The sequence below is a fragment of the Oenanthe melanoleuca genome, chromosome 21 (genome assembly GCF_029582105.1).
Source record: "Oenanthe melanoleuca isolate GR-GAL-2019-014 chromosome 21, OMel1.0, whole genome shotgun sequence".
NCBI lineage: Eukaryota > Metazoa > Chordata > Aves > Passeriformes > Muscicapidae > Oenanthe > Oenanthe melanoleuca.
The window spans coordinates 2,995,287-3,021,383 of NC_079354.1; the positions used below are offsets into that span (position 1 = coordinate 2,995,287).

A 26,097-nucleotide genomic window follows, 5' to 3' on the forward strand; every position below is an offset into this window, starting at 1 on the left:
TAATTTCCATCTGTTACTGCCATTATTAAAGGTTATTTATAGACACTTGGATGGAACAACTATTCTGAATTAAAAGCTTTATAAACCATTGACATTGTTGGAAATTGCTGTATTCCTTCTGTGCTGTGTGTGGATCACAGCTGCCATTAAGAGTTTGTTGCTGATCTTTGCTTTGTTGGCTTGAACCCTGAGTGCAGCTGAATGCTGTCAACTGCTTATGAAATTAGGGAAATCAGGAGGATATGGAATCTCTCAAGGAAACCACATCACTCCTCCTCATTTATCTCTTTGAAAACCAGTTTTTGGAGTTTTTGTAAGAGTTCTCAAGTGTTGCACTATTTCTTGTGCTGGGCTTGCCTTGAAGCAAGTGCTGTCTGAGCAGCTCCACTGGTAATCAGGAGACCTTGGATGTTATGTAGATTTCAAAATGTAAATGTCATAATCTGGAGTTGAATCCCTTCTACAGTGTCTTTGAGGCAGTTCATTTACCACTCCCAAAGACTTCTTCAGTCTTTCTGAAGACAAACACAGGACATGGTTTTAGTGAAATGAATAGTCAAGGAGGGGAGGGGGGTGGAGGAATGGGGCATAGAATGTTCTGGAACATGGATTTTTAGGCTAAGATTCTGATAAGGGTCATCCATCCTTCTGTCCCTTGCTTGCCAAAATGGAATTCCCTAAAACACTAAAAACATGCATAGAGCTTAGAGTTAACCTCTATCAGAGGAATTGATCTAGAACATTCTCATAAATGCAAATTACCCTTTAGAAAAGCAATACAGTTTTCAAGTGTAATGTTTGTTGCATTGACCTCATGCTCTCACAAACTCCACTGCATAAGGTATCTCCAGTTTTAATCTGTCACAGGAACATTTGGTGAGATTGAATCAGTCAAGTAAATTATTGACCTTGCAATTGTGTTTCTCAGTGCTGGATGCTGAATGTTCATGGTGGATATTTTTTCAGTTTGTGTTGAGAAAGGATAGTTGCAAGGCAGCTGTTTCAGAGTTTCCTGGTTTGCAGTGGAGGTGATAATGAGAGCCCTTGTTAGATTCCTGAGTGTGTTGCATCAATAGTGATTTTAGACTTATAAAAAAAGGAGCTAAAATGAGACTGCAACAGTTGGTCCCATATGATGATATCTGAAACCAGTCCAGAATCTCAACTGTTAGAAAATATGGTTTGTGGAAGGATGGTGATGTGTAGGAGCAGTTCAGTACATGGACACTCTGCTTGGGGAACAACCTTTTCCACAAGTGTTCCATCTGCTTCTTCAGTCAAATTAATCTGAATAAAAAATAAGGCTTCTAAAACTGGCATCTCCAGTCAATTTTAATGATTTTGAACTGTCATACCAGAGGCTCATTGTGAAAAAGATGAGTTGTGTCAGTATATGCCTCTGGTGTCTGAGGAGAGAACATATTTTCCTTTTCTACTGGTAAAAAGCCACAGTTGGGAAAATGAGAATAAGTGTCTGAAAAGGGAGGGAAATGACTGGCACAGCTGTGCTGAGTGGGTTTTATTGTGGGTACAGGAATCACTTAAAGTCACAATGTTGTGGAGAGGAGTTGGAGCTATTTTCTTTCTCACAGTGCACAAGGCCTTTAAACAATATTCTGTAAATTAGACTGTTATATTCTGTAGATTAGAAAAGCAATGAAGTATTTCAGTTTGTGGAAAACCCATAATAAAGTAATATAAAAACAAAATAGGGTTTAGTATATATATATAAATAATCAGTAGTTACATTTAGACATATATTCCATATCTGTTTAGCTATCCTACATCATTCTTTGGCTCTTCTCTTCCATTTTGACCAAAAGATTTGTTTTTCAGTCTCACCTGGGATGCTGTTTATGCTTTCCTATTGCAGGGGCTGGGTGTGCTGGTGAACATTCTTTCAAAAGTCAGCTGATGAAATCCATGCTGGAGTAGTTTAAGTGAGGGAGATGTTTTCTGTTTACTTGGAAAGAAACTAAGATGGATGTGTATTTATTAAAACTTCACTTTTATTGATAAAATTCTATTTCATTAAATCAACAGTATTATCAGTACAAAAAAATTGAATTTATTAAGTAGGGTATTTTCTGCGTGTTGTTGGAATTGGAGAACCATTTGAACAGCCTTGGAATTACTTATAAAGTATCAGAAAATAAAAAGCTGCAACATTTTTGGAAAAAAAAAAAGGAAAAATACCCACTGGTAGCTCTTCTTATGGGCATCTAATTTGGATTATAAGAAAAGTGGGAGATGCATAACATCTTGCAAGAGAAGCAGAGTCACCTGTCATCAGAAAATAGTGAAGTTGTCAGTCCCCTTCTTGCTTTACTGCAAGCTGTCTTGAAATGTAAATCAGGAGTAGGTGTCAGTCTTTTCCCCAAGAACAAAAACCAAAGAATATACACAGCATTGTGGAACCTGCAGAATTTTATTGACATGGTCAGTTTTTTAAGGTGATCACAAGATTTCTTTAAGGTTAAAATCTTTTATATCCTAAAGGAAGATTGAATATAGGGTATGCTTTCCCATATCTTTCCAAATAAAGCAAGTACTTCTAGCTTCTATATAGTTACTTTTCCCAATTCATCAGATGGTAAAAATAAAGCTCTGTGGCCTTCATATCATAAAATCAGTCACTTTACCAAATACAAAATCTAGAGTATCATTTCAGGCTTGCCAAACTGTAAAGGAAGTGTGAAATGTTTTAAGGATTTTGGCTTTTGAGCCCAGAGCCTTCAGAGATATGGGATTGCAGGCCATGAGTTGGATATCCAGAAAAGACTGGAAATGGCACTCAGTGCCCTGGTCTAGTTGAGGTGTTGGGGCATGGGCTGGATGATCTTGAAGGTCTCTTCCAACCCCGTGATTCTGTAATTCAGTGAGTGTTTTTTTTTCCAGTTGTAACAGTTTCTGTACAAGATTGCAGAGCAGCAGCACTGCCCCAGCCCAGCCCTGGCTCTCTGTCCCTGCCCTTGGGTGGCACTGGGTGCTGTGTGTGTCTGTGGTGTGAGCAGTGTCCCTGTGTCTGTCTGCTGCCTCTCTGCAGGTGTACTACCCCAACCTGGGCTGGATGTGTGTGGATGCCACCGACCCAGAGAAGGGCAACTGGCTGCGCTACATCAACTGGGCCCGCTCGGGGAAGGAGCAGAACCTCTTCCCTCTGGAGATCAACAGGACCATTTACTACAAGAGCTTGAAGGTATCACTGAACAGATGCTGTTTTGTCAGCTTTTATTATTGTTTTTATTCTGTTGTATTAGAAAACTTTTTTTTTTTATTACTATTTATATTAAAGAGAGTTTGAAACATTTTATGAAACATGTTGGAAACACTGCAAATGCTACACATCATTGGTATAAATTCTTATCTGCCAATACAATTGACATTAGATTTACTGTTAAACTACAAGATGTGTCAACACTAAGTCTGTCTTACTGGATAATGATTTGCTGTAGCACCAAATCTGATACAAACTAGAATGAAAAACTGCAGAGGATATGAAATAAACATTTTTTTATTTTTGTAGATAACAAGATTCTTTCTGCTGAGGATGTTTTTGCAGTAATCAGTTATTTTTATAGTCTGTACATTGTTTGACAAAGTTTGGCTGTCAAGACACTTTTATTGGTAGCCCCATGAAACTGTTTCTCAAAGTTTTAGACCATTTAGGTTTTGTTCAGGAAGTGAGGGGTAGGCAGGGAAAAGAGCATTCCTGGAGCATTTTATCTCCCAGATCAAGGAAAAAATGATTTAACCATAATGGTGGAACATGTTAGGTTAAGAATATTGTGGCTCTAAAGTATTTATTGAGTCCCTGATCAAGACCCTCCTAGCAGTGAGTGTGTGGCTTGACTTAGTTTTGTAAAAAATACTTTTGAGTGTTTGAGGTATATGCACTTTTGTTTTTGTTCTATTGCTGTTCCTTCCATTTCCTTGTGAGGCCAAAAATATCTGTAAGTAACTGGTATTTGCTTAATAAAAGAGTGACTTGATCCCATGCAGTTTTGAGGTTTATGGGGCAGTGCAGCAGTAGGTAAATGTTATATTTTAGCTCAAGCTAGATTGAAGAAACCTTCTAAAACATTTTCAGAACTTTGTAATGGCATTGAAGTAGGGGTTCACTATTGCCAGCCAGACTACTGAATTCTCTGCAGTGTTTATTCAGAGGCAAGCTCCCAGTATGACTCTGTAGCCAGCCTTGATTTCTGTAGACACTTTATCTTGGATTTCCTCTGCCTTTACCCACAGTCCCACTAGCTCATTAATACAGGTGTGCTTTTGGAGTCACTCTGACATTTCAAATTTCTCATGAAATCTTTTCTGCAAAAGTTTCAGTCCTGACAGAGACAAGCATTCACATGTTTAAAATTTGTTTGAATGATATTGCACTTTGGAAAATAGCTATAGTGCTAAAAGAAGCTGAGCACTGCTGACATATTAACAAATACCTTGTCTCAGCACTTTTAAATATCCTTTTGTTCCTTTGACTGTTGTCTCGCAACTTGATGAATTTTATCCCAGTTACACCTTACTGCTAACTGAGACAAAAGAAGGCATGTAATAAAGAGTATCTTAAATGTCCTTATCTTTTGCATATAATGTTAGGATCTTACACTGCCATTTCAAACCTGCTGTCAATTTACCAGCCCAGGTTTCAACACATGGTTCTTTCCTGATCTTTATCATAATTCATGAATTTAGGGGAATTCCACTTTCTGACAAATAAACAGCACAGGTTTTATTAACCCACAAAGGAGAATTCAAGTGGCTTGTGTGTAATCTTGTTCTGCTTTACCTTGAATCATTGAAAGTATAGTCATGGGGTCTTATTTTTCCCAAGGTTTCCTTCAGCTTTTTGTAGGTTTTAAATTTGTAAGTTAAACAGGCTGATTTCTAAGCCTCATTGCTGAGATAACAAAGTCCAAATTTGCTTGGTGTAGAGTCACCTCAGAACTGTAGAGCTTTAATTTCCCTGTTCCCTGCTCTCAATGAATAGTCATAGAATAGAATAGAACTTGTGAGTGAGCACAAGCAAATGTTTTTCTCTTCCATCTTCTCTTCATCTTCCCTAAAGGGGTGAGGATATTTGTAGGCTGCTTTGCATCTGCTTTCCCCAGGATGCCTGTGTGAGAGCTGTGATATTGCAGGGAAACAGCTTAAAGATGCAGTTTTAGCTCTTCCTGCCTCTGCTCATGAGAGGAGCTTGCTGTGTAGTGTTCTTCTGCACACAGGACAAAACTTGAATTCTAGAAAAAGTAAAATACAATGAAAAACATTTTCAAAAAGTCTTCTGAAGAAGCTTCGCTATGAAACTGTCCCTGATTAAAATGAAATTAATTTGCTTGTGGAAGACTGTTTTGCCCAACAGGTTTATAATACCTCAAGATCCTCCCTGTTACATAGGAGAGAGCAACATAATGTTGGGTTACAGAGTGTGAAAGATTCACACAAGTGAATGTCAGACTTTTCACTTTGGTTATGTTTGGTGAGATGAGGCCACACCCTGGTGCAGAAACACAATATCACAGTAAAATGAGAAATAGATACTCTGATGAGGTCAGGCAGGCAAATGCCCATCTCAGTCTGTACAAGACACATTAGAGTGCTTGAACATGCACAGTTAATGGATTTTTAGACAATCTATGCTAGAACCTTTTAGGTTACTTAGGTTAGTAACTTGTTAGGATACTACTCTTGAAAATTACAAGTTTTGAATTTAGCCTTTTGAACAGAAAATACTCAGATTAAGGACACTTAAATGTTGCAGTTAAAACAAAATGCACAAAAAATGTGTGGGAATTATTAATGAGCCCTCCCAAAACTCATACCTTTTTTTAGCCAGGCTGTCCCAGCCTGACACTGCTACACCAAGGATCTGCAGGGAGTAGTTTGGAGGAGGTTGGGTTTTGGAATTGTTACTAGAGGGTGTCACGAGGAAGAGAGGTGGTGCAAGTGGCACTTGCTCAGTGTAGCCCTTCTCTCATATTGCTACTGAGGGAGCAGCTGTAATTGTCTGCTTTAGGAGCTGCTGCTGCATCTCATTTTAGAAGTGCAAGGTTAGAGGGCTTAATTTAGATTCTAGAGCAGTCCCAATAAAACTAAATTCATCAAGTTGAATGTTAGCTCCAGCCATGCAACCAACACATCATGTGCTCATTACCTGTGTTTGCATTGCCTGAAACCTCATCCAGATCTTTGGTCTGGCTTTGTATATTTTTTAGATGATAAGGTGGTTTTCTTTTTTGCATCAGACAACTCTGCTGCATTCCTTGCTGCTCACCAGCTCCATACAAAAAACTTTGCCACTATTTATCCTATCAGGCCTCTGGAACTCAAGGGAGCCAAGCCATAGACTTTGCTTATGCTATAACTTACTCTGCCCTTAGTTGTTGGGATCTTGCACCTCTTGTTGTTCCAGTGTCTGGGGGATGATGATAATTATCACCTTTATGGTGGGTGAGACCCACTAAAAATGTAGAGGAAAGAAATCCTACTTTTCTTCTTGATACAAATCACCCTTTGGCTTCAAACTGGGAATAATAGTCTGAGGCCACCCTTTGCTCTGGTGTAATGACTGAAAATGGGATCTGGTCTCCACCAGCCCCATGTTCATGAAGCCCTGAAAGAGGGGAATTAAAGTTAAGGCTTTTTTTTCTTGGTTTTGGATAAAATGCTTCAGGAAATGGAGAAACAATGAGGAAGATTTAAAAAGTAAGTTAAAATCTTTAGTCTGCCAACTTGGGGATTTACTAGTTTGAGTCTGATATTTTGAGGAGCATGTGAAATGAACTGATCAATAGTTTCTTTTGTTGGCAGTGCTGGGAGTATGAGTAGCATTTGCAGTGATGCCCATTTGACTAATTTAGTCCATGATTTTTTCAAAAATTTGATTAAAAAGAGTAGAAATAATCAATTTGGAATGGCAAGCAAACCTTTGATTTTTGTGATGAAGTGGATTTATTAAACATGTAATTATCTGTTTTCCCAATAACCCACTGCAACAATCTTTTCCTGGATCTTTAGATTTTGTTCCAGATCCCAGCTGTAGTGGCTGCCTGAGCAGTAACTTATTATTATATTATAATTAATTAATGTTATTGAATGCTTTGTATAAGGTAGGTGTGTTTGTCCCAACCTGGCTGCTCTCTGAAAAGAATTAACAGTAAATATCCATAGAAGTGAGCACTGGGATTTAAATCAATGCCATTATTTGAGACAAACCATAATTTGGGACATTACAGCTAGAAAGTTCATGCCAAAAGTGAGAATAGTAACAACAACTGTTTATGAATTATTAACACAAGGACTGTATTAATTATTAACTATATAACTATATTAATATTAACTATAACTGTATTGATATTATCTCTGTGTTGTCAGGAACTTTTGGTGGGACAAGGAGCAATGGATACAAATATAAAGAGGGGAAATTTAGGTTCAGTGATAAGAGGTTGTTCCCTGTGAGGGTGATGAGACCCTGGCACAGGTGCCCAGAGAAGCTGTGGCTGCCCCTGGATCCCTGGAAATGTCCAAGGCCAGGCTGGACAGGGCTGGGAGCAGCTGGGACAGTGCGAGGTGTCCCTGCCATGGCAGGGGTGGAACTGGATGGACTTTAGGGTCCCTTCCAACCCCTTAACATTCCATGATTTTTCAGGGTTTTTTTTCTGTGATTTTTTTTTTTTTTTTTTTTTTTTTTTTTTTTTTTTGACATGTAGTCCTTTTTTCTGATTTTCTCTTTTTTTGTGATTTTTTCCCTGTTATTTATTTTTACCATTTTGAGGTGCTATCTTTTACTTTACTTATTTCTTATCACTTTTGTGGGGTTTTTCTAAGTTTTCTTGTGAATTTTTGATGGGACGATTGTTTAAAATTTGTTTTTGCAATTTGGGGGTTGTGTGTGTGTAGGTGTGTTACAGTCTGTGGGGAGGTTTTTGGGTTGTTTTGGGGGTGTTTTGGTACTGTTATTTGTGTGTGTGAGTGTCTGTGTGTTACAGTATTTTGGATGTTTTGCCCGTTTCGCTGCTGTCTGTGTGTCTGTCTGTGTGTCTGTCTGTGTGTTACAGTATTTTGGATGTTTTGCCCGTTTCGCTGCTGTCTGTGTGTGTATGTGTGTATGCTACAGTATTTTGGAATGTTTTGCCCGTTTCCCTGCTGTCTGTGTGTCTGTCTGTGTGTTACAGTGTTTTGGGTGTTTTGCCCGTTTCGCTGCTGTCTGTGTGTCTGTCTGTGTGTATGTTACAGTATTTTGGATGTTTTGCCCGTTTCGCTGCTGTCTGTGTGTGTCTGTGTGTTACAGTATTTTGGGTGTTTTGCCCGTTTCGCTGCTGTCTGTGTGTGTCTGTGTGTTACAGTATTTTGGATGTTTTGGGTGTTTCGCTGCTGTCTGTGTGTCTGTCTGTGTGTTACAGTATTTTGGATGTTTTGCCCGTTTCGCTGCTGTCTGTGTGTCTGTCTGTGTGTTACAGTGTTTTGGATGTTTTGCCCGTTTCGCTGCTGTCTGTGTGTGTATGTGTGTTACAATATTTTGGATGTTTTGCCCGTTTCGCCGCTGTCTGTGTGTGTCTGTGTGTTACAGTATTTTGGATGTTTTGCCCGTTTCGCCGCTGTCCGTGTGTCTGTCTGTGTGTTACAGTATTTTGGGATATTTTGCCCGTTTCGCTGCTATCTGTCTGTGTGTCTGTCTGTGTGTTACAGTATTTTGGATGTTTTGCCCGTTTCGCCGCTGTCTGTGTGTCTGTCTGTGTGTTACAGTATTTTGGATGTTTTGCCCGTTTCGCTGCTGTCTGTGTGTCTGTCTGTGTGTTACAGTATTTTGGATGTTTTGCCCGTTTCGCTGCTGTCCGTGTGTCTGTCTGTGTGTTACAGTATTTTGGGATGTTTTGCCCGTTTCGCTGCTGTCCGTGTGTCTGTCTGTGTGTTACAGTATTTTGGATGTTTTGCCCGTTTCGCTGCTGTCTGTGTGTCTGTCTGTGTGTCACAGTATTTTGGGTGTTTTGCCCGTTTCGCTGCTGTCTGTGTGTGTCTGTGTGTTACAGTATTTTGGATGTTTTGCCCGTTTCGCTGCTGTGTGTGTATGTGTGTATGTTACAGTATTTTGGGTGTTTTGCCCGTTTCGCTGCTGTCTGTGTGTCTGTCTGTGTGTTACAGTATTTTGGATGTTTTGCCCGTTGTTTTGGGTGTTTCGCTGCTGTCTGTGTGTGTCTGTCTGTGTGTTTTACAGTATTTTGGATGTTTTGCCCGTTTCGCTGCTGTCTGTGTGTCTGTCTGTGTGTTACAGTATTTTGGATGTTTTGCCCGTTTCGCTGCTGTCTGTGTGTGTCTGTGTGTTACAGTATTTTGGGTGTTTTGCCCGTTTCGCTGCTGTCTGTGTGTGTCTATGTGTTACAGTATTTTGGGTGTTTTGCCCGTTTCGCTGCTGTCTGTGTGTCTGTCTTGTGTTACAGTATTTTGGATGTTTTGCCCGTTTCGCTGCTGTCTGTGTGTCTGTCTGTGTGTTACAGTATTTTGGGTGTTTTGCCCGTTTCGCCGCTGTCCGTGTGTGAGCGGCGCGGTTCGGTTCGGTTCGGGGCGGGGCGCGCTCGGCGCTGCGCCCTCCGGCCGGCAGGGGGCGCGCGGGGCGGCGCGCTCGAGGCTCGGCGGGGGCCGCGCCGCGGGCGCCTCCGCGGCCGCTCCCCGCCCCGCCAACAACGCGCGCGCTGATTGGCCGCGCGCCCTGTGTTGTGTCCCCGCAGCCAATCGCGGCGGGCGAGGAGCTTTTGGTGTGGTACAATGGCGAGGACGACCCGGCGATAGCGGCCGCGATCGAGGAGGAGCGAGCGAGCGCCCGCAGCCGCCGGCACTCCCCGAAGGCCCGCAGAGGTACGGAGCGGAGCGGCGCCGCCGCCGCCGGCGCGCGGGTTGGCCCGGCCCGCGGCCGCCGTGACCTTCCGCAGCCCGGCCGAGGAGGGAGGGAAGGGCCCGGCCCGGCCGGCGGCGCCGCGGGCGGAACGTGGAAGTTGTGGCTGGAAAAGTTGGGAGAGGCGGCGGGAGCGGCGCGGGAAGGGGGGAATGTCCGCGGCAGCCGCAGCGAGCCCGCGTGGGGCGGGGGCCGAGCCCGGGCAGCCGCGGTCCCTGCTCGGAAAGGGAGCGGAGTGCGGGGCCGTGGCGATCCTTCCTCGGAAAGGGAGCGGAGCGCGGGGCCGTGGCGATCCTTCCTCGGAAAGGGAGCGGAGCTCGGGGCCGTGGCGATCCCTGCTCGGGAGAGCGAGCCGAGCTCGGGGCCACCCCGATCCCTGCTCGGCAGAGGGTTCTGAGCTCGGGGCCGTGGCGATCCCTGCTCGGGAGAGCGAGCCGAGCTCGGGGCCACCCCGATCCCTGCTCGGCAGAGGGATCTGAGCTCGGGGCTGTGGCGATCCCTGCTCGGGAGAGGGAGCCGAGCTCGGGCCACCCCGATCCTTCCTCTGGAGAGGGAGCCGAGCTTGGGCCACCCCGATCCTTCCTCTGGAGAGGGAGCCGAGCTCGGGGCCACCCCGATCCCTCCCTGGTAAGAGGAGCTGAGCCCGCGGCCGTCGCGGTCTCTTGCGGAGCCGGGGCCGCCGCGGTCCCGCTCTGGAGAAGGGGAGCCCAGCCCGGCTCCGCCGGGATCCTTTGGGCCCTGGGTCGGGGGTACGTCAGTGGATCCAAGTGAAGAATTCCGCTCCTGTTATTTCCCTGCGGTTTTTAATTTCTTGTTGTTTCTAGGCCGATTTGTTGGTTGTGGAATTTCGCAGGCGGTGGGAACGGCTGCTCCTGGCTGCCTTGGGCCGAGGAGGGAGGGTGGGACAGAGTTTCGGGTGCTATAAACGCGTTATTCCCTCTGTGAATATGTATGTCAGACCAGACATCCATTATTTTTTCCATGACTAATTCAGCAGCAGGGTTTTTTAGAGTGCGTGTGCCTCCACGCGTGGCCTTATATAACTGACATTTTGACTAACGTTTTAGGCCAAAATCACAACAAAGCCTTTACTTACAGGGAGGAGATAGAAAAGGGAAATATTCACAGTTATAGCACAGATGTATCAGTTCCTCTTGCATGGGAGTTATGTACATTTTGGTGTTCTCTGGAGGTTACAAATGAACTGAAGAAAGATAATTTTTTAAGAAGCATCACTGTAATTTTTTAAATGTAAAATGTAGGGCCTGATCTTACAGCTAGTGCAGTTGACTGGAACTCACATTGAAAACAAGGTCAGATATTGAAAACAGTTGTTGTGTAAGTTTTTTATTTGAGATTGAGGAGGGGGGACTGTAGTGCAACTCAGTTATTTTGCATAGTGTTTCACAGGTTAAGCAAATACAAACTGAAATCCAAGCACTAAGTTTTATTTTATAATGAAAAGCATATTTAGCACATATATAAGAAGCACTTGGTAAATTACAGGCTGTATTACATTTTTTTCCTAAATCTGCATTATCTTAGCAAATGGAATTTGTGTGCCTATGATTTACCTGAAAGGCTAGAAAAACAACCTGCCAGAATTTGATTATATGATAAATCAGAAAAGCCAGACAGAATAATTTCTAAGGTAATTTTTCATGGCATAGAAGTTTGATTTGCATTCATGAAGTTATAGGTAAAATACCAGTAAACTAATTTGGTTTCTGGGTTTTGATTTTGTACTCTTTTGTAGGTTTAGTGCTTTAACTGTTACAGATTTTACAGATTTCATAATTAGGAAGAGTAAATCTCTTCCTCCTTTTTACAAGCACAAGTTCCTTACCAAGGCTCACAGTTATTGAATAAAAAGCAACCTAGAGAATAACAACTCCAAGCACAACATTGATGAAGGATTTGAGAATAACCAAGAATAATCTATTTATGGAGTTACACTCTTGTCTCATGAAACAGAAAGACCAAATTCTTAGTATTTAGTTGATTTGAATTGCTGAAGTTTCAGCTTTAATATGAAATAGCAACAGTAATATGATGAGGCAATTCATTGGATATTTTGAAAATTTTTAGTTCTATTTTTCATAGGTTTCATTGGAATTATTATTTTGCTCTGCATTTACTGTTATTTTAGTGTTTGTAGTAACATCTGCTAATATTTGCAGTTCACAGCAATCTTTTTACAAGAAGTACACACTTTTTTTCCTGCAGATTTGGTAGCAGTAGCTGCAGTGAGGATTCCAGAATGGTTTCTATTCATATTTCTGCTTTTGGATGGGGAAGCTTCTTAACCTTAGACTTGAGGGGTTTGGGGAAATAAAGGAAATTCTGATGAACATGATTGAAAAGTAATTAATTAGAAAATAAATAGTTCTAATTACATGATACAAAGGGATGGGAAGAGAAAGATTTTTGTGAATTAACTTTATGCATGTGAAAAATTGGGAGTCAGTATAAGATAGTATTTGAATTAAATAGCAATTTCAGAAACTTGCTTGAGAGGAGCTCCTCCAGAGGGTTGTGAAATTTGAATTCATTAGTGACCTAAACTAATAAATAATTTTTTAAGATTTTATTTTGGCTTGTGTTGCACACTGTTATCTTACATATTGAGAAGGAAATACAACCAAGTAAGATTTGGTAAATTCTAACAGGTGTGAATGAATGTGTCCTTTAGGAGCACATTTTCCAAAAAAGTGTTTAGGAAACACTTCTAAACACTATTAAACTAAAGTGATAGTTTAATACCCTAGGAATGACTAGACAGGACATTACTTGAGAGGTGTATCATGATTTAGTGATAGAGACTGTGTAGTTATTAGATGAAACTCATAATTATTCTATTTTCAGTAAAGCAGATATCCTTTTGAATTTTTAATGCATCTTAACTCTTGTGCTTGACCAGTTAAGCTATTTATCATTTGACAAATAACCTTGTTCCTGCCATCTGTGTGGTGTGCTCTTGGCAGATGAGGAGAGGTGACCATTCCCAGGTATTCAATGGGCTGTTCCCATGAATGGGCTGTCATTGCTGTAACCTGTTCATGTTGCAGCAGGAACCTCTCTCTGAAGGAGGGGTGGAACCCTCTGGTGCTGTAAGCCAGACTGAGTCCCCAGAAGAGGCAGAGCAGGCAGAAGCTGTGAGGTGTGGGTGAGCCAGGAGCTGACCAGGCCTGGGCAGACACAAAGTCCACCCTGAGCTGCTCACCCTGACCTTGAGCTGCCCTGTTTGCAGTGATCCCTGACACAAGGTCCATAATCTCCTTTAGGCTCTATCCAGCATGGCACCTGGCATTTCCTCAGGTCCCCATCTCCCTCCTGCATATTTTTGGTTTTGTGTTCTGCATCCAAGCTGCTTTATAGTCCCCAGGTGTTGGTGTTTGATGGCTCCTGCCTGCCTTGGCTCTAGCTTTTCTTAGCTGGAATAAATCCTCTACATCTTCCTTCTACCATGCACAGCAGCTCAGGAGTCCTGCAGGGAAAAGGTAGTTATTGCTAATTTATTTTCATACATTGGAACACTCTGTGATGTTCCTAAGGTGCATTTGAGATTTAGAAAGAAGTTCAGTAGGATAACAAGGTATTGAGAGGGGTGGGAGTGCAACCCCCTGGAAAGGAAAACCTTGGGTAGCATCACAGATTTTTATCAGTGCCAAGCTATTATCACTGCCTTAAATGCACAGTTCAGAGCCAGCAGCTGCCAGTGCATGGCCAACCATAGCTGAAATCAGTTTTTTATTTGTTTCTTTAGCATTTTCTGAAATTTTGAGTTTTTTGTTAAAAAATTATCATTGTTTCTCCCAGGTTGCAGTGCCAAGCTTGTGGGGAAATTTGCTCAATCAGATACATTAGCACGAGATCTTCCATTAATTCTCCTTCTAAGGAAATTAAAAAGCTTGGGTTCAATTTGCAAGTTGGGCTCGTGTCCTGGGAGAAGTAGTGTGGATTTTTACTGTCTCATCTGGGGGTTTCTTCCTTTGCCTACGACAGGAATAATTGTAGCAGTGATCGGGAATAGTTTGTAGCAGTGAGCAGTAACATCGACAGGGTGTTTCCTTCAGAAAGAACACATGAAGCCTCTGGCTCCAGGCTCAGTCTTTCTGAAAAAGTAACTTTTCAGTAGCTAAAGTTGTTTGTTCCTTTTACAGAAGGAATGGTCACATAAAGATATCCAGTGGTTTTATCAGGCTGTAATCTGCTTTAAGCTGCTGCATAGGTTCCAAAGTGTGATCAAACAAGGCTAAAATCTCATTTCTCTTAGAGATTATGTGGCAGATCTAAAGTCTGGTTTTGGAGGAAAAAAGATACTGATGTCACTCAGTATGAAAGCTTCTCCTGCTTGGGTGTAATACCTCTAAAATAGCCTTTTTTGGGGAGAGAGGAGGACAATGTTTTCTTTTTCCTGTGCTTGTTTCCCTCATACCAGGCAGGCCTGGGCTGTGGGTGCCTCCCTGGGAGCTGCACTGGTGCAGTCAGGCTCTCCATGGGGGGGAAAGTCTTTAATTTTATTCTTCCAAAAGCACATGCTGCATAATGCAGCTGGAGTGGGTTGTGAAGCCAAATGACCTCTCAGCCACAGTTGTGTCAACTCCTGAAATACTTCTCTATTGTAGTGCAGGCAAAGCACCTGCATCAGGGTCACCTGTGTCCTGGACAGCCCCTGCTGATTGTTCACTTTGGTTTGAAAATCCCAAACCATTGCTAATAAATCTTGGAAAGCTTTGTTACCTTAAATGGTTCTATTGCTAATGTTGCTGCTTCCCATAGTTCTTGCTGGGTTTCAGGCAGAGCATGGACTGTAGGGATACTCATAATAACTAGCACTGGCCCAGAGGCAGTGTGAGGTGAAGGTGGGTGAATTAAGAATCAGTTATTGGCTCTTACAAATAATTATTGTGCCTTGGTTTATATCAGGCTGAATGCAGCTTTAGCCTTCTGCTTCCCACATTAAATAAACTCATCCTGAAAGTTACTGTTTTTTACTTATCTGAAAGTGTGACTTGCTGAAACAGTAAAATTGCTGTTGGGGAACAGGAAAATATAGGGATGAAATAAGCAGGTTAAATTCTGTGGTAGTAGAAATCCTTTCAGTTTTTCTTTTTTTCTTAATAATTTCTTAGGCATTCTCATGTAGTTCCAAATAATTAGCTGTACTTGAGAGTGGCATAAATAAGCATCCTGTTTATAAAAGGTAGGCCTTGGATTGCCATCTGGATATCATCCCAAATGGAAATCATGGTCAAATGATGCCCTGATTGTCTGTTTTTAAGTTACACAAATTTATTAAGTTTGTATGTGGACTAAGTTTAAGTTTGTTTCTAAACAGAAAAAAGCTTGTGAAAAAAATGATTGTATATGAGTTGCAATGTAGCTTATAGAGGGGTGTGTAAGTTGTACATTTGAAGCAAAGATATAATGAAATCATATTGTTATCAAAGCTCTATTCCAATAAATTTAATGAAAAACTCAGGAGCTCAAGGCTTCAAAATTTCTGAACCAATGACTGGAAAAAGACAAGGGAAGAAGGAAGAAGTCATCAAGATCATCTGGGACAAAGTCTTAAAATGAAGTTTACTTTGATTTCCCCAAATCACATTGATTTTCAAGAAGGTTTATACAACTCCAGAAGCAGCATTTGGGATGTCAGGGGACCACATCTCTCATGGAAGCATCTGTCTGGAGAGTAGCTCATACATTTAAGGTCTTCTAAGCAGTGCAAGTTTTCTTCTAACCCCCATATATGGGGGCCTGTGAAAGGGAGACTTGTATTACTTTAAATTCTCATCTTCACCTCTCCTGCAGTTCCTGGGACAGCTGCTCTTTGTGAAATGGGTATCACTCATTCCAGCCTTGCTTCTGCCTGTGGGTTTAAAAATGAGAGAAAATAAGCCATCATTTCAGGAATAAAAAATTAATTGTCTATATTTAAGAAAATTAAAAAATTCAGCAACTGTGTTGGCCCCTTAAACTCTGTGTTTTAAGTATAAACTTTTGGAAGTACTACCAGCACCTTGCACATACTGTTACTTTATCTCTGTGGGGTTTTGTGTTTGACTTAAAATAACAATCTGGCCTTCATGGTTGTTATAAGTTGTATTTCTAGCTACTAATGTCTGCTTGAAGGAGATGTATGTAGTTACTTAACAGTAAAAAATCTTGAGTTATTTGGTAACTCAGATCCTGAAGTATTCTGTATTTTTAAAATTATTTTGCACTTTAGTCACACTTCCTTAGACTGCTTTTCTCAAGTTAAAAAAGTAAAATATATCTAGACCACAGTTGTGGCATTTCCCAGCAAATTTGCTAATGCCTTCAGTTACATAATCCACAGTGGGAAGTGAAATAAGGCACCAGACAGCTTTCTGTTATTAATCAATCTTTTTTTCAGTTGATCAGGATTGGCTTTGAAGTAAGGAGTGACCTGGAAGAAAAGCAACTTGATAATTTCACTGCAAATTTTTAAAAAATAATCCACTGAATTTGGAAATTATTCTCCTTCTTTCTTAGTAAATATTGTTTTGATTTTCCTGAAAATAAGTTAAAAGTTACTAAATTGTTATTGAAATACCAGTTTTCTTGTAGAAATATTTTATTGTATTGGGATTTTCCAGGACTTTCTCAGACTGTTTTCTTCTGACTCATAGAATTGTTTAAATGCCTTCTGTGTAGAAGATGTGGAGAAAATTTGGTGATTGCTGTTTTAGGGAAGAGCTTTGAGATAGATTTGGAGGATTTGTTCCAAAATAGGAAGGGGATGAATTCCTGCAGAGTAGAATAGGCACTATTTTCCAGAGAAACAAGTACTTTTGTTTTTTATTTTTCAACTTTTTAGTGATTTAGAGTTGTCCTGTTGCTTATAGGATATAAGAGAACAAACTCAATGAGCTGCTGACTGCCTTACTAAATCTGGGTGACTTTTGCTCACATGAAAAATCTTTCCTTGAGTTGCTTTGTATTCCCTCACATAAGTCAAGGCTTTACCAGCCACTGTTGCTCTTTCTTTGGTTTCCTGACCCTCCTGTGCAATCTCCCACTTGAACAGTTGCTTCCCAGTTGGAGACTCTGGGGTTTATGGTGTATACAAGTCAGTAATTGACTTTCAGTCTATTCTTAGTTTATTTGCCTCCTGCTTGAACCATCTTTTTATTTAGGGAAGGCTCTAAGTTCTTGTACTAAGAATCTTCTGTACCTCTTAATCATTTCTACTGCCTTTCTCTAGATTTTTTCATGCCTCATCTTTTCAAAACCATTTGGTCAGAGTTAACATGAATAATACAGAATGTTTAACTGTACTAAGCTTTTTCATTGCAATTTGCCATAACTTTGCATTGACCATTTATTTTATTTGTATTATTTACAGGGAATGTCTTATACTAAGGGTGTATCTGCCCCACATAATTTATTATGCAGTGAACAAGCACATTTAACTGAACTTCAGGAGTGTGGACACAAAGTTTTGATACCTGGTTTATTGATGGAGACATACAGACTCTATTGGAGTGTGTGGCTGAGATCTCTTTTCTTTAATGAGATCTCTTTCAGAAGGTACCTTGTGCTCATCAACTCTGAAGATTCTCACTTCACTGCATTACAAACTTGCAAAATAGCAAAAAAGTTATATTTTGTTTATTAACTGTTTTATATATTTTTCAAATGAACAAAAAGAAAAAAAACATTTGTAAAACTAGAGTGTATTTATTTTTTTCAATCTGTCAAACCTTCCAATTTATTTTGTCATTGCTGCCAAGAGTCTCACACAGATTGACAGGAATGACTTTGTTCTGAAGAATTCTCACCAGCCTACACTTGCTGGGTTGAGTTCCTCAAGGAAATGTTACAGCAGATTGATTTTCTGCTTGGGTTTATTATCAGTTATTGAAACAAGGCTCAGTGGTATTTCAGCATTTGTAGCTAAGAAATTAGGCAGTGTCTGACCATTTAAGTATTTACTTGTCTTTTATACACTTTTCCCCTGGAAAATCACAATATTTATTTGGATCACCGGTGCCTGAGAGTTATTTAGGATGAAGCTTTGTGAGCACTTAGGAGCTTACCAGCTGTTAAGAGTTAATTCTGTTGTTCCACTTTGTTATCAGAGTTCTGTGAGAGCTTTTGATTGACTATGATTAATGCTGCAGAACTTCAGAGAAGCACTGTTATTAATGTGCTGATTGACATAAAGTTATTCTAGTGAGAGTATTATAATAGCTGAAAATCCATCATCTTGATTATTATTGCTGCAAAATGCCATGGAAATGAGTAGTCAGCTATACATTATTCTAACTCTTGTTGAGAGCCAGATGCCTCACTCGAGTCTCCTCAGATACAGATCTCGTTTTGTTTGGCAGTCCATCAGAAACAATCTGACTGTTGAATGGGAAAGGCCTGGTGTTTGTAAAAGTGACTTGATTCATAGAAATCTGGGGACATTTTCTCAGGCATCACCATTATTCAGGGCTGAGTGCAATGCAAACTTGCATATGTTGCTGCCAGTAAAATGCAGACTCTGGAGACAGTGAGCTGTGGTGTGAAGCAGCTCAGTGCTGATAGCTGACCTGTCCAGCTGGGGGTTGGGATCAGAACCTCCAAACACCCACCTTTGCCATAGTTGGATCCTCAGCCAAGTCTAAGAGTTATCTTGGGCTTTTCCCAAGGAGTAGGTCTTACCAGGTGGCAGTGAGTTGAGGAAAATGTGGCCTTTCCTGCAAAGTGTTCCCTTTCAAGTTGCAGGTGAAGAGCTGTGAGTCCAGTGTTTCTGATCTTACACACTCTTCTCAGGGATTGCAAAAGCAAAGTGGACTTTGTGCTGAAACTCAGCTCATACTCCCAAATCCTGTTCAGTGTCACCCTCTGCTTTCCCCACTCAGATACCAGAGCTGGTTTTATTTTCTGGTTCCTTACTGCAAATTAAATTGTCCAAGTTATGTTACAGTTTGCATTTTATTTCTGTATTCTTGTTTTATTTCTGTTTAGTTGATGCTTTATACTATAAACACATGTGTGCAAAAGACTTCTATTTTAACCCATTTAGATCAAATTAGACTTTCATCTTGCATGTAGCAGTTAACTGAGCAGAAGACAAGTACATTTGTGCTCTGAGATTTGTTTTCACTGTTTGAAAAATGGAAGAAGTTGCTGTTCCCTGTAATGACTCCAGCATGTGACCTTCCTTGGTGTCACAAATTAAGCACATAGCAATTTGCTCTTGTCTGGTTTGGGGCATATTATAAATTTAGAACTTCTGTTGTTGGTTTTGTTAACATGAGCACCAACTGTTGCTGTTGTCCTGTAGCACAGTCCTTTTGAGAAATGGACTGATTGGGCAACTGGGGGATTACAGTTCCTTTGGAAATAGAATTCAGTGTATCTCATGTTATCAGAGGAGGCTGACAAGCCTTTCTCTAAGAAAGTATCAGTGGGCTTTGTCTGAAATGAATGAAGCACTTTGTTTCACCAAGGAAATGAATCAATTTTTCCACAATTTCCCAGCAGATAAAAATTAGGTGACTATGTTGTACATTAAAATGATGAGTTTACATAGTAATATTTATCCTCATTTATCTACTTCTTTAAAGGACCTGCTGTGGTATTCTGCCATATGACCTTGGATTTGTTACTCTGAAGCTGGAAGGAGATGAGTCTTTCCAAATTTAACAGATACAGAGAAGCAGCATTTTCATGCTGCAAATATGATTTGACAGGAGCTGGTTATTTACAATTAATGTTCTTTGTTAGGTTGGAGACCCAGTTGAGAATGTGCTGTAATGTTTTTAATGTGGACTGATGGAAAAACATGGCATACCAGTAGGTAGTTGGTTGTACTGAAGAAATATAATAAGGTTAAAGAAAAGAAATTTGGAAATGTATGTCAAAGAATGAGTAAAACACAGAGGTGATTTTACTGGAATATTTGTTGGGGAAAAATTTCTGAGAAGTGACATATGGCAGATGTGGTAAACATGGCAAATTTGACTAAAATGAATGACAGGACAAATTTGAGTGACTATAAATGAAAATGTTGAATGTGACCTTGTGCAATTCTGAGGGGCTTAATTTTATCCACGGGAGCTTTAGCACGGTGGTAGCAGTGTCCAGATCCTGCTCTGAGAGGCTTTGCTCTTGTTTCCTCAGTGGGGACTCCTGTTACAGTAATCCTGGGGCTCCTGTTAGGCACAAAGGCAGCCCTGTTTGCTGGGAATTGTAGCCTTTGTACAGCTGTGTCTCCAGGCAAAGGCATTGCCCCTGTCTGGGCAAGCATTTGGATCAGTGGCTCAGGTTTGGTTTTCCATGCAGTGACAGCTTTGCAGAGGCAAAACTGCTCTGGATAGCAAAACACCACCTTGATCAGCTGTGTGAGAAGGGCTTTGGCTCTGCAGTGGACTCAAAAGTTCTTTTCTTCTATTCTTTTTTTTATAAATGTCATTTATTTGTGTTACTGCTGCTGGAGTGGAGCAGACCTGGTTTGTCAAACAGCAGAGTAAAATCACAGGTACAGGCCTAAGTAGTTACTTTTGAAGATAACTTAGCTAAAATCCCAGATATTTTTAGTGTAATCCTCTCAAATGTTCAGTGATACAAATAGGGCCATGACAATATTTGGGTTTTGTATTACATGTAAAGGCAGACTGATCTAGTAATGATCATTTTAAACTTGCTGGTACAAATAGTTGTGTGAGGGCTTTCATTTGCATTAACTTGTAAATGCTGCTGTTAAAATAGGTGGTATTTCTAATTACCTGGGACCAACTTCACTAACATTCTAGAGCAAGCTCGAATGCTGGAAGCAACATTTTCTGGGCATAGATAAAAGCTCTGATTGGTTAAAGCAGAGATTTAAATTTAGACATTCTCTGTATTAAATACACAATTTGGGTGCTCTATTTTTAACTGAATTTTATATAAAAACTGGCTAAATATAGAGAACAGTTATTTCTGGAAAGTGTGTGTGCCAGCTGACATTTCTTCTGCTGCTGCTTTTGTCTTAATACTTAGCAAAACAAAAGCTCATGGAGTAGAAGTCCAGAGAAGAATGTTCATCATGTTTTCTGTCCTGGGCTGGCTGTAGGAGCTGTGGCAGCCATGGAGCAACTTGCTAGGAATTTGTAGTGAATGGCAGGAATACACCAGGAGTTGGATGATTGAGAAAGTCTGGAGCAAATCTGGTCACATGTTTTTATCCTCTTTCTACTGTTTTGGAAATACTGGCATAAGGGCAGAAATAACATTTTCAAATCTTGCTAGGATAAAAGCTCTACATTTAATTATTTATATATAATTGTTCCATCATAGCTCTTGTGTGGGTTAAAATTGCATGGAATTAAACTCTTGTTTGCCATGCCTTGTAATTGTTGGGTGGCATTCTGTACTGCTTAAGTCATTATTAGTCTTGTAGTCTATAAAATTAAGACTTCCTGGGACATGCACTCAGGTTAGGAAGAAGGCAGAATGTGTTGGAGATTGGAATGAGATGCTGCAAGAGTGGATGGCATACTCTGATAGACAGGTGGTATAAACTGGTTTTGTCTCTTGTCTGGTACAGAGTTATGGTATGTAATTTAATTTACAAAATGGAACTTGTATGAAGAGACTGGAGATAGCTCATAGTTCAGCTTGTAGGGATTGTGTAATACCACACATTTAACACAGGCTTCCCACTCAGAATTTTTCACCAGTTTTTAAAATCTGTGTATCTGAAATTTATGAACAGTGTCAAATTTTCTGGTCTCACAAATTCCATATAATGACAATGTACTCCCTTCTGCTTCTTGCAAACTGTTGGGTCATTTCTTTCTCTGGGCATTGCACACCTGTGATGCCACCCTCACATTTCTTGTACTGACTGCAATAATTCCAGAAGTTTGTGGTGAGACACAGTAACATGATCTTCTATGCTATCATTAAAGTGGAGACTTTGCCAAACATTTGCAGAAATTGGTGTTTTAAATAGCCCAGCTCAGAATTTTCTTATGCTTTCCATGGCAACAAGTTCATCTGTTATGCAAATGTCCCATTAACAGTCTGTGGCAGATCATGGCTCTGTTTCTTTGCTGCAGAGTGTATTTAGTGCTCAGTATAAATAATTTCATGCACAGTTTGGTATATGTACCTGTATTCAGGTGTCCTGAAACACCTTCCCAAGGTGAGACTTCGTTGCCCCTTTGTTATTGTGGTTGGAAAATGCAGAGGTTAAAATGTGCTCTTAGTGAGTGAAGTGATGGTTAATGGGTAGCAATAGGCTTATACAACAGGCAGTTTGGTATTAATAGAATTGCTGTCAAGTTTGGCTTCCTCTTTCTCCTGCTCCTACTGGGTAAACTTGAAAGTGTCTTTTTATGGAAGAGGAGATGCAAGTTCTGCTGGAAAAAAAAACCTTTGCTCACTGCATTTGCCCATAATCTGTAGATAATTCACAAGACTTTTCCATTTTTTCTCTGCTGTATAGCTGTATGTTTTCTGCCTCTCCAGCTTTAATATTATTTGATACATTAGCTCTGGGCAGATTGACAGTACAGGACCATAATCTTCTGCAGCTCTGAAATATTCTTGTGATTCTCAGGAGCTGGAGGTTAAAATTCTGTTGTAATTGTTTTTGTATGCTGTGAAACAGCTCATGTCAATTTTAGTGTTTCATTTGCTTAACAATACCTGAAGTTATGCCTACACAAACTAGTTGTATCTGATGACTTTATAATGGTGTTGCAAGAAGTACACTACACCAAATTCTTACAGTGATGACAGATTGAAGAAAACAGGTTAATAAAAACATTTAAATTTTGTCTTTTTCTGTAGGTTTTCATACCTACCTATTGTTAAAATAGGCCTCTTAGTGATACTGTATGGAGCCATTTACATTTAATTGACATCCCTTTTAATGAGGTATTTGTTTTAAAAATTTATCTGTGGTTTGCATTTCACCCTTAGACTTACTGGAATATGATTAAAATGTGCTGACTTGGCCTCTAAAATTCTCAGTTTTAGAAAGATGCAGTACTGAAAATGGAGGTTTTCATGTCTACATGCCCAGCAGTGCTTGAGATGATGGAAAATGCACGTAGTACAGTACAGCTATCTTACACTGACAAAGAAATAAAAACTAAAAGCTTTTTCAGGCTTGTGGGGGGAAAACAACATTAGCACCAAAGGTGTTCTGTGGCAGCATTGGAATTTCTGAGCTGTGGGCTCTTGGGAAGCCTGGGCTTGGGTTTTGTAGCCTGTTTTGTTGCCACTACAAGGGTGTTTTTCTCCAGAGCAGCAGTTTCAGGTCTTGTTTCATTTTAAGTTGGGAGCTTTGGGGTTCCAGAACCTCTCCCTCCCCAGGTAATGGATGTGTCTGTTCAGAGGTACTTGGAGTTCCTCAGCTGAGCTTGCTGGAGTCCTTTCAAAGCACTACTTAACTGCTAGTACTTGAAAGGAACTTTGATATATTGTTGTATGAACAGTAATATTGTGGAAGAAATATTGGAAGTCGATGTTACAACATTTAAGCAATGTTTGTTTAAATAAGGCAGAATTGTTGAGGCTTTTTCTTTCAAGGTTGCAATCTTTTTATTCCTAGCCTAATATTAGGGGTTTTTTTACTACTTTTACTCTTGCTTCCTTTTTCTCCAGTAATTTGCAGTGTGATATTTTGAACCTCAGCTAGATCACTTAAAACTTTGGACAACAATTTAAAAAAGATTTAGGTAGCCCAGTCTGTGAGCTGTGAGTGAGACACTGAGCCAGGTGCTGGATGGGCAGCAGCCACCCTGTGCTGTCTCCTCTGAAATGTGGCCCTTGGCTTAGATATTGGAATAAAATATTTGCATAACTTTGTGGGTTTGAGGTCATGTTCTTGGCAAATATCTGTAATACCCTTGATTATATGAATAATCCTATATATATGTGTGTGTGTATATATATATATATATAGATATAGATATAGATATAGATATAGATATAGATGTGTGTACATATATATATATATATATGAATAACCCTATATGTGTGTGTGTATATATATCAGTCATGTTGTGCTTACCAGCTTTCCCTAAATATTGGGAGTTCTTGGCTGTCTCAGTGGCTCAGAGCAGCCTTTGACACACAGTTATGTTGCCCTTTATTTAGCCAGGTGTTTTTTGATTTGGCTTTGCTGTGTGAGCAGGTGCTGGTAGAGAATAATGAAAGATTTTGTGAATAATGGAAGAAATAAAAAAAAAAAAGCAAAACAGACTCTTAAATGCAAACAGAGGAACATATTAAAAGAACAGCCTTAGTATTCACATCTTAATAATGAGCATTTTGAATTAAACAGCCAAATTACCTTACTGTTTAATCAATTCAACTTGTTAAATATGTAAGGTCTTTAAAACCCATGTACTGTGCCATTCACAGTTGGACAAGATTCTAAGAAGTCACTGCAACATGTTTATGCATTTTTGTCGTGCTCCTCTAGCCAGCACAACTTGGATTTAATTTTTTAAAGCAATTTTTGCTGTTCTTTTGGACATAGCATTCTGTGTGTGAAGAAGGCATTCATGTGTTCTGGCCTGTCTGTAGAACAAACAACTCCTCAGATTTTTACTGATGCCTGAAGGCTTAAGGAATTTATTTTGAAAAACATGACATCAACCAGCATTCTGGATACAGGAACAGATGAATTCTGGTGTATAGCAAGCTGTTTCTCAAATTAAAATTCAAGTTGTATCAGTATGTTAAAATTCATTAATCAAAAGAATATGGAAATGATCATGCAGTTGTTTTCTGCTGAATTTTCCAAAAGAATGTTTTAGCTTGAATATTCACTTAATCTTCATTCCATTCTTTATAATATTTGGGGAGGCAAATGCCCACACTCTGTATTTCTGTAAGAGATTGAAGCAGTGTTTGAGCTCAGGTGTGAGTGCCCTTCTTATTTTATGATCTTCACTGTGAACATGTTTGGTGCTGCAGTTAAAGTTTATTAAAGACAATGGCATCTTGTACAGTTAAGCAATATTTAATTATAGAGTTCAGCTCCAAGTGTATGGAAACACTGTGTTAAACATCTTCCCTCCCAGCTCTGAGTATGCTTATTCCATAGCACCAGGAATAACTCAGTGCTTTCATAGTCCCATTAGCAGTTTGCTTAACAACAAAAGTCTGACTGTAGTTCTTGAGAGGTGTCTTGGTTTTATCAAGAAAATGAAGTCTGGGCAATAAAGATTACTTCTCTTTTATATGGTTACTCTGTTACCTGAACTCCTTCAGAATTAGTGGGAGTACTGATGGCCTGGACACTGGCAGTAGCTTGAGTTCTCCTGTGCCTGTTATAAAGGGATTGTAAAGGTGTGAAGGCTGAGCTATCTTACAGCAGAAGTGGAGAGGAGAGAAAAAGGAACCCTATTGAAAGTTGCAAGACAAATTGCAAATTGGTGAATTCCTCTTTTCATCTTCATCACTGTAAACAAGTTCCTACTTTCCATCTGTTTATTTAATTCATTTTCCTTTGCATCTTTCTTTTACAATTCTTCTAAAGCACATACACATATATGAAGTTCTGCCCTTCATTTATTCTTTTGTCATTGTTTCCATTTCACTTTCCCTGTGTTTCATTCCTGTATCTTTCTTGTTTAGACCAAGTGGAGGATCCAGCTGGCCGTAGCAGCCATGTAGGACCCTTCAGGAACCTGATGGTAAGTGCACGTGTGTACTTATACTCAGGCTTCCACCAGGTTCTGTCTTCAGAGGCATTTCCCCCCTCCTGTAGGCTTCTGTTCATTCCTGACTTCTGAAATAATAAAAAAACTAAGGGACAGGCCTTGGACTACTCATTGATGCCCTTTATATCAGCAGTAGATTGTGGTTTTATTGGAAATCTGCAGGAAGAAATTATGCAAATCTTACAGGTTTATATGGATTTTAAAAGCACTTTGAGAGCTCATGGGAGAAAGTCTGTCAACTGCTGTTAAATGACTTCAAAAGTTCCTGGACTCCAGATATGTGAAAGCTGGGAGAGCATATCAGTGAAGTATCACCTGTTACTCTGTTCTTCAGTTCTCTTCCTGGGCATGTGCTGTTGAATGGTCAGGAGCCTGAAATTGTGCATCTGGGACAGTCATTGTCATGTTTGAGTACAGTGAATTCTTTAAACCTTCTCAGAGAATCTGCCACCTAGAAGATGAACAAACTGAAGCTGGTAAAGGGGATCACCTACAATGGTTTGCTGTGGA

At 40.1% G+C, this 26,097-nt stretch overlaps 1 protein-coding gene across 3 annotated transcripts in view; it reads left to right on the forward strand.

The window, feature by feature from the left end:
• Positions 1-26,097, forward strand: part of PRDM2 (PR/SET domain 2) — a 49,188-nt gene that overhangs the window by 14,586 nt on the left and 8,505 nt on the right. The window contains exons 5-6 of one of the 3 annotated variants that reach the window (XM_056508056.1): positions 3,047-3,199; positions 9,732-9,858. In XM_056508056.1, the coding sequence (XP_056364031.1) occupies positions 3,047-3,199; positions 9,732-9,858 (280 nt within the window). Of the gene's footprint in view, positions 1-3,046; positions 3,200-9,731; positions 9,859-13,073; positions 13,396-26,097 lie in introns of those variants that run through there. The other 2 variants (XM_056508058.1, XM_056508057.1) reach the window with 2 other exon arrangements.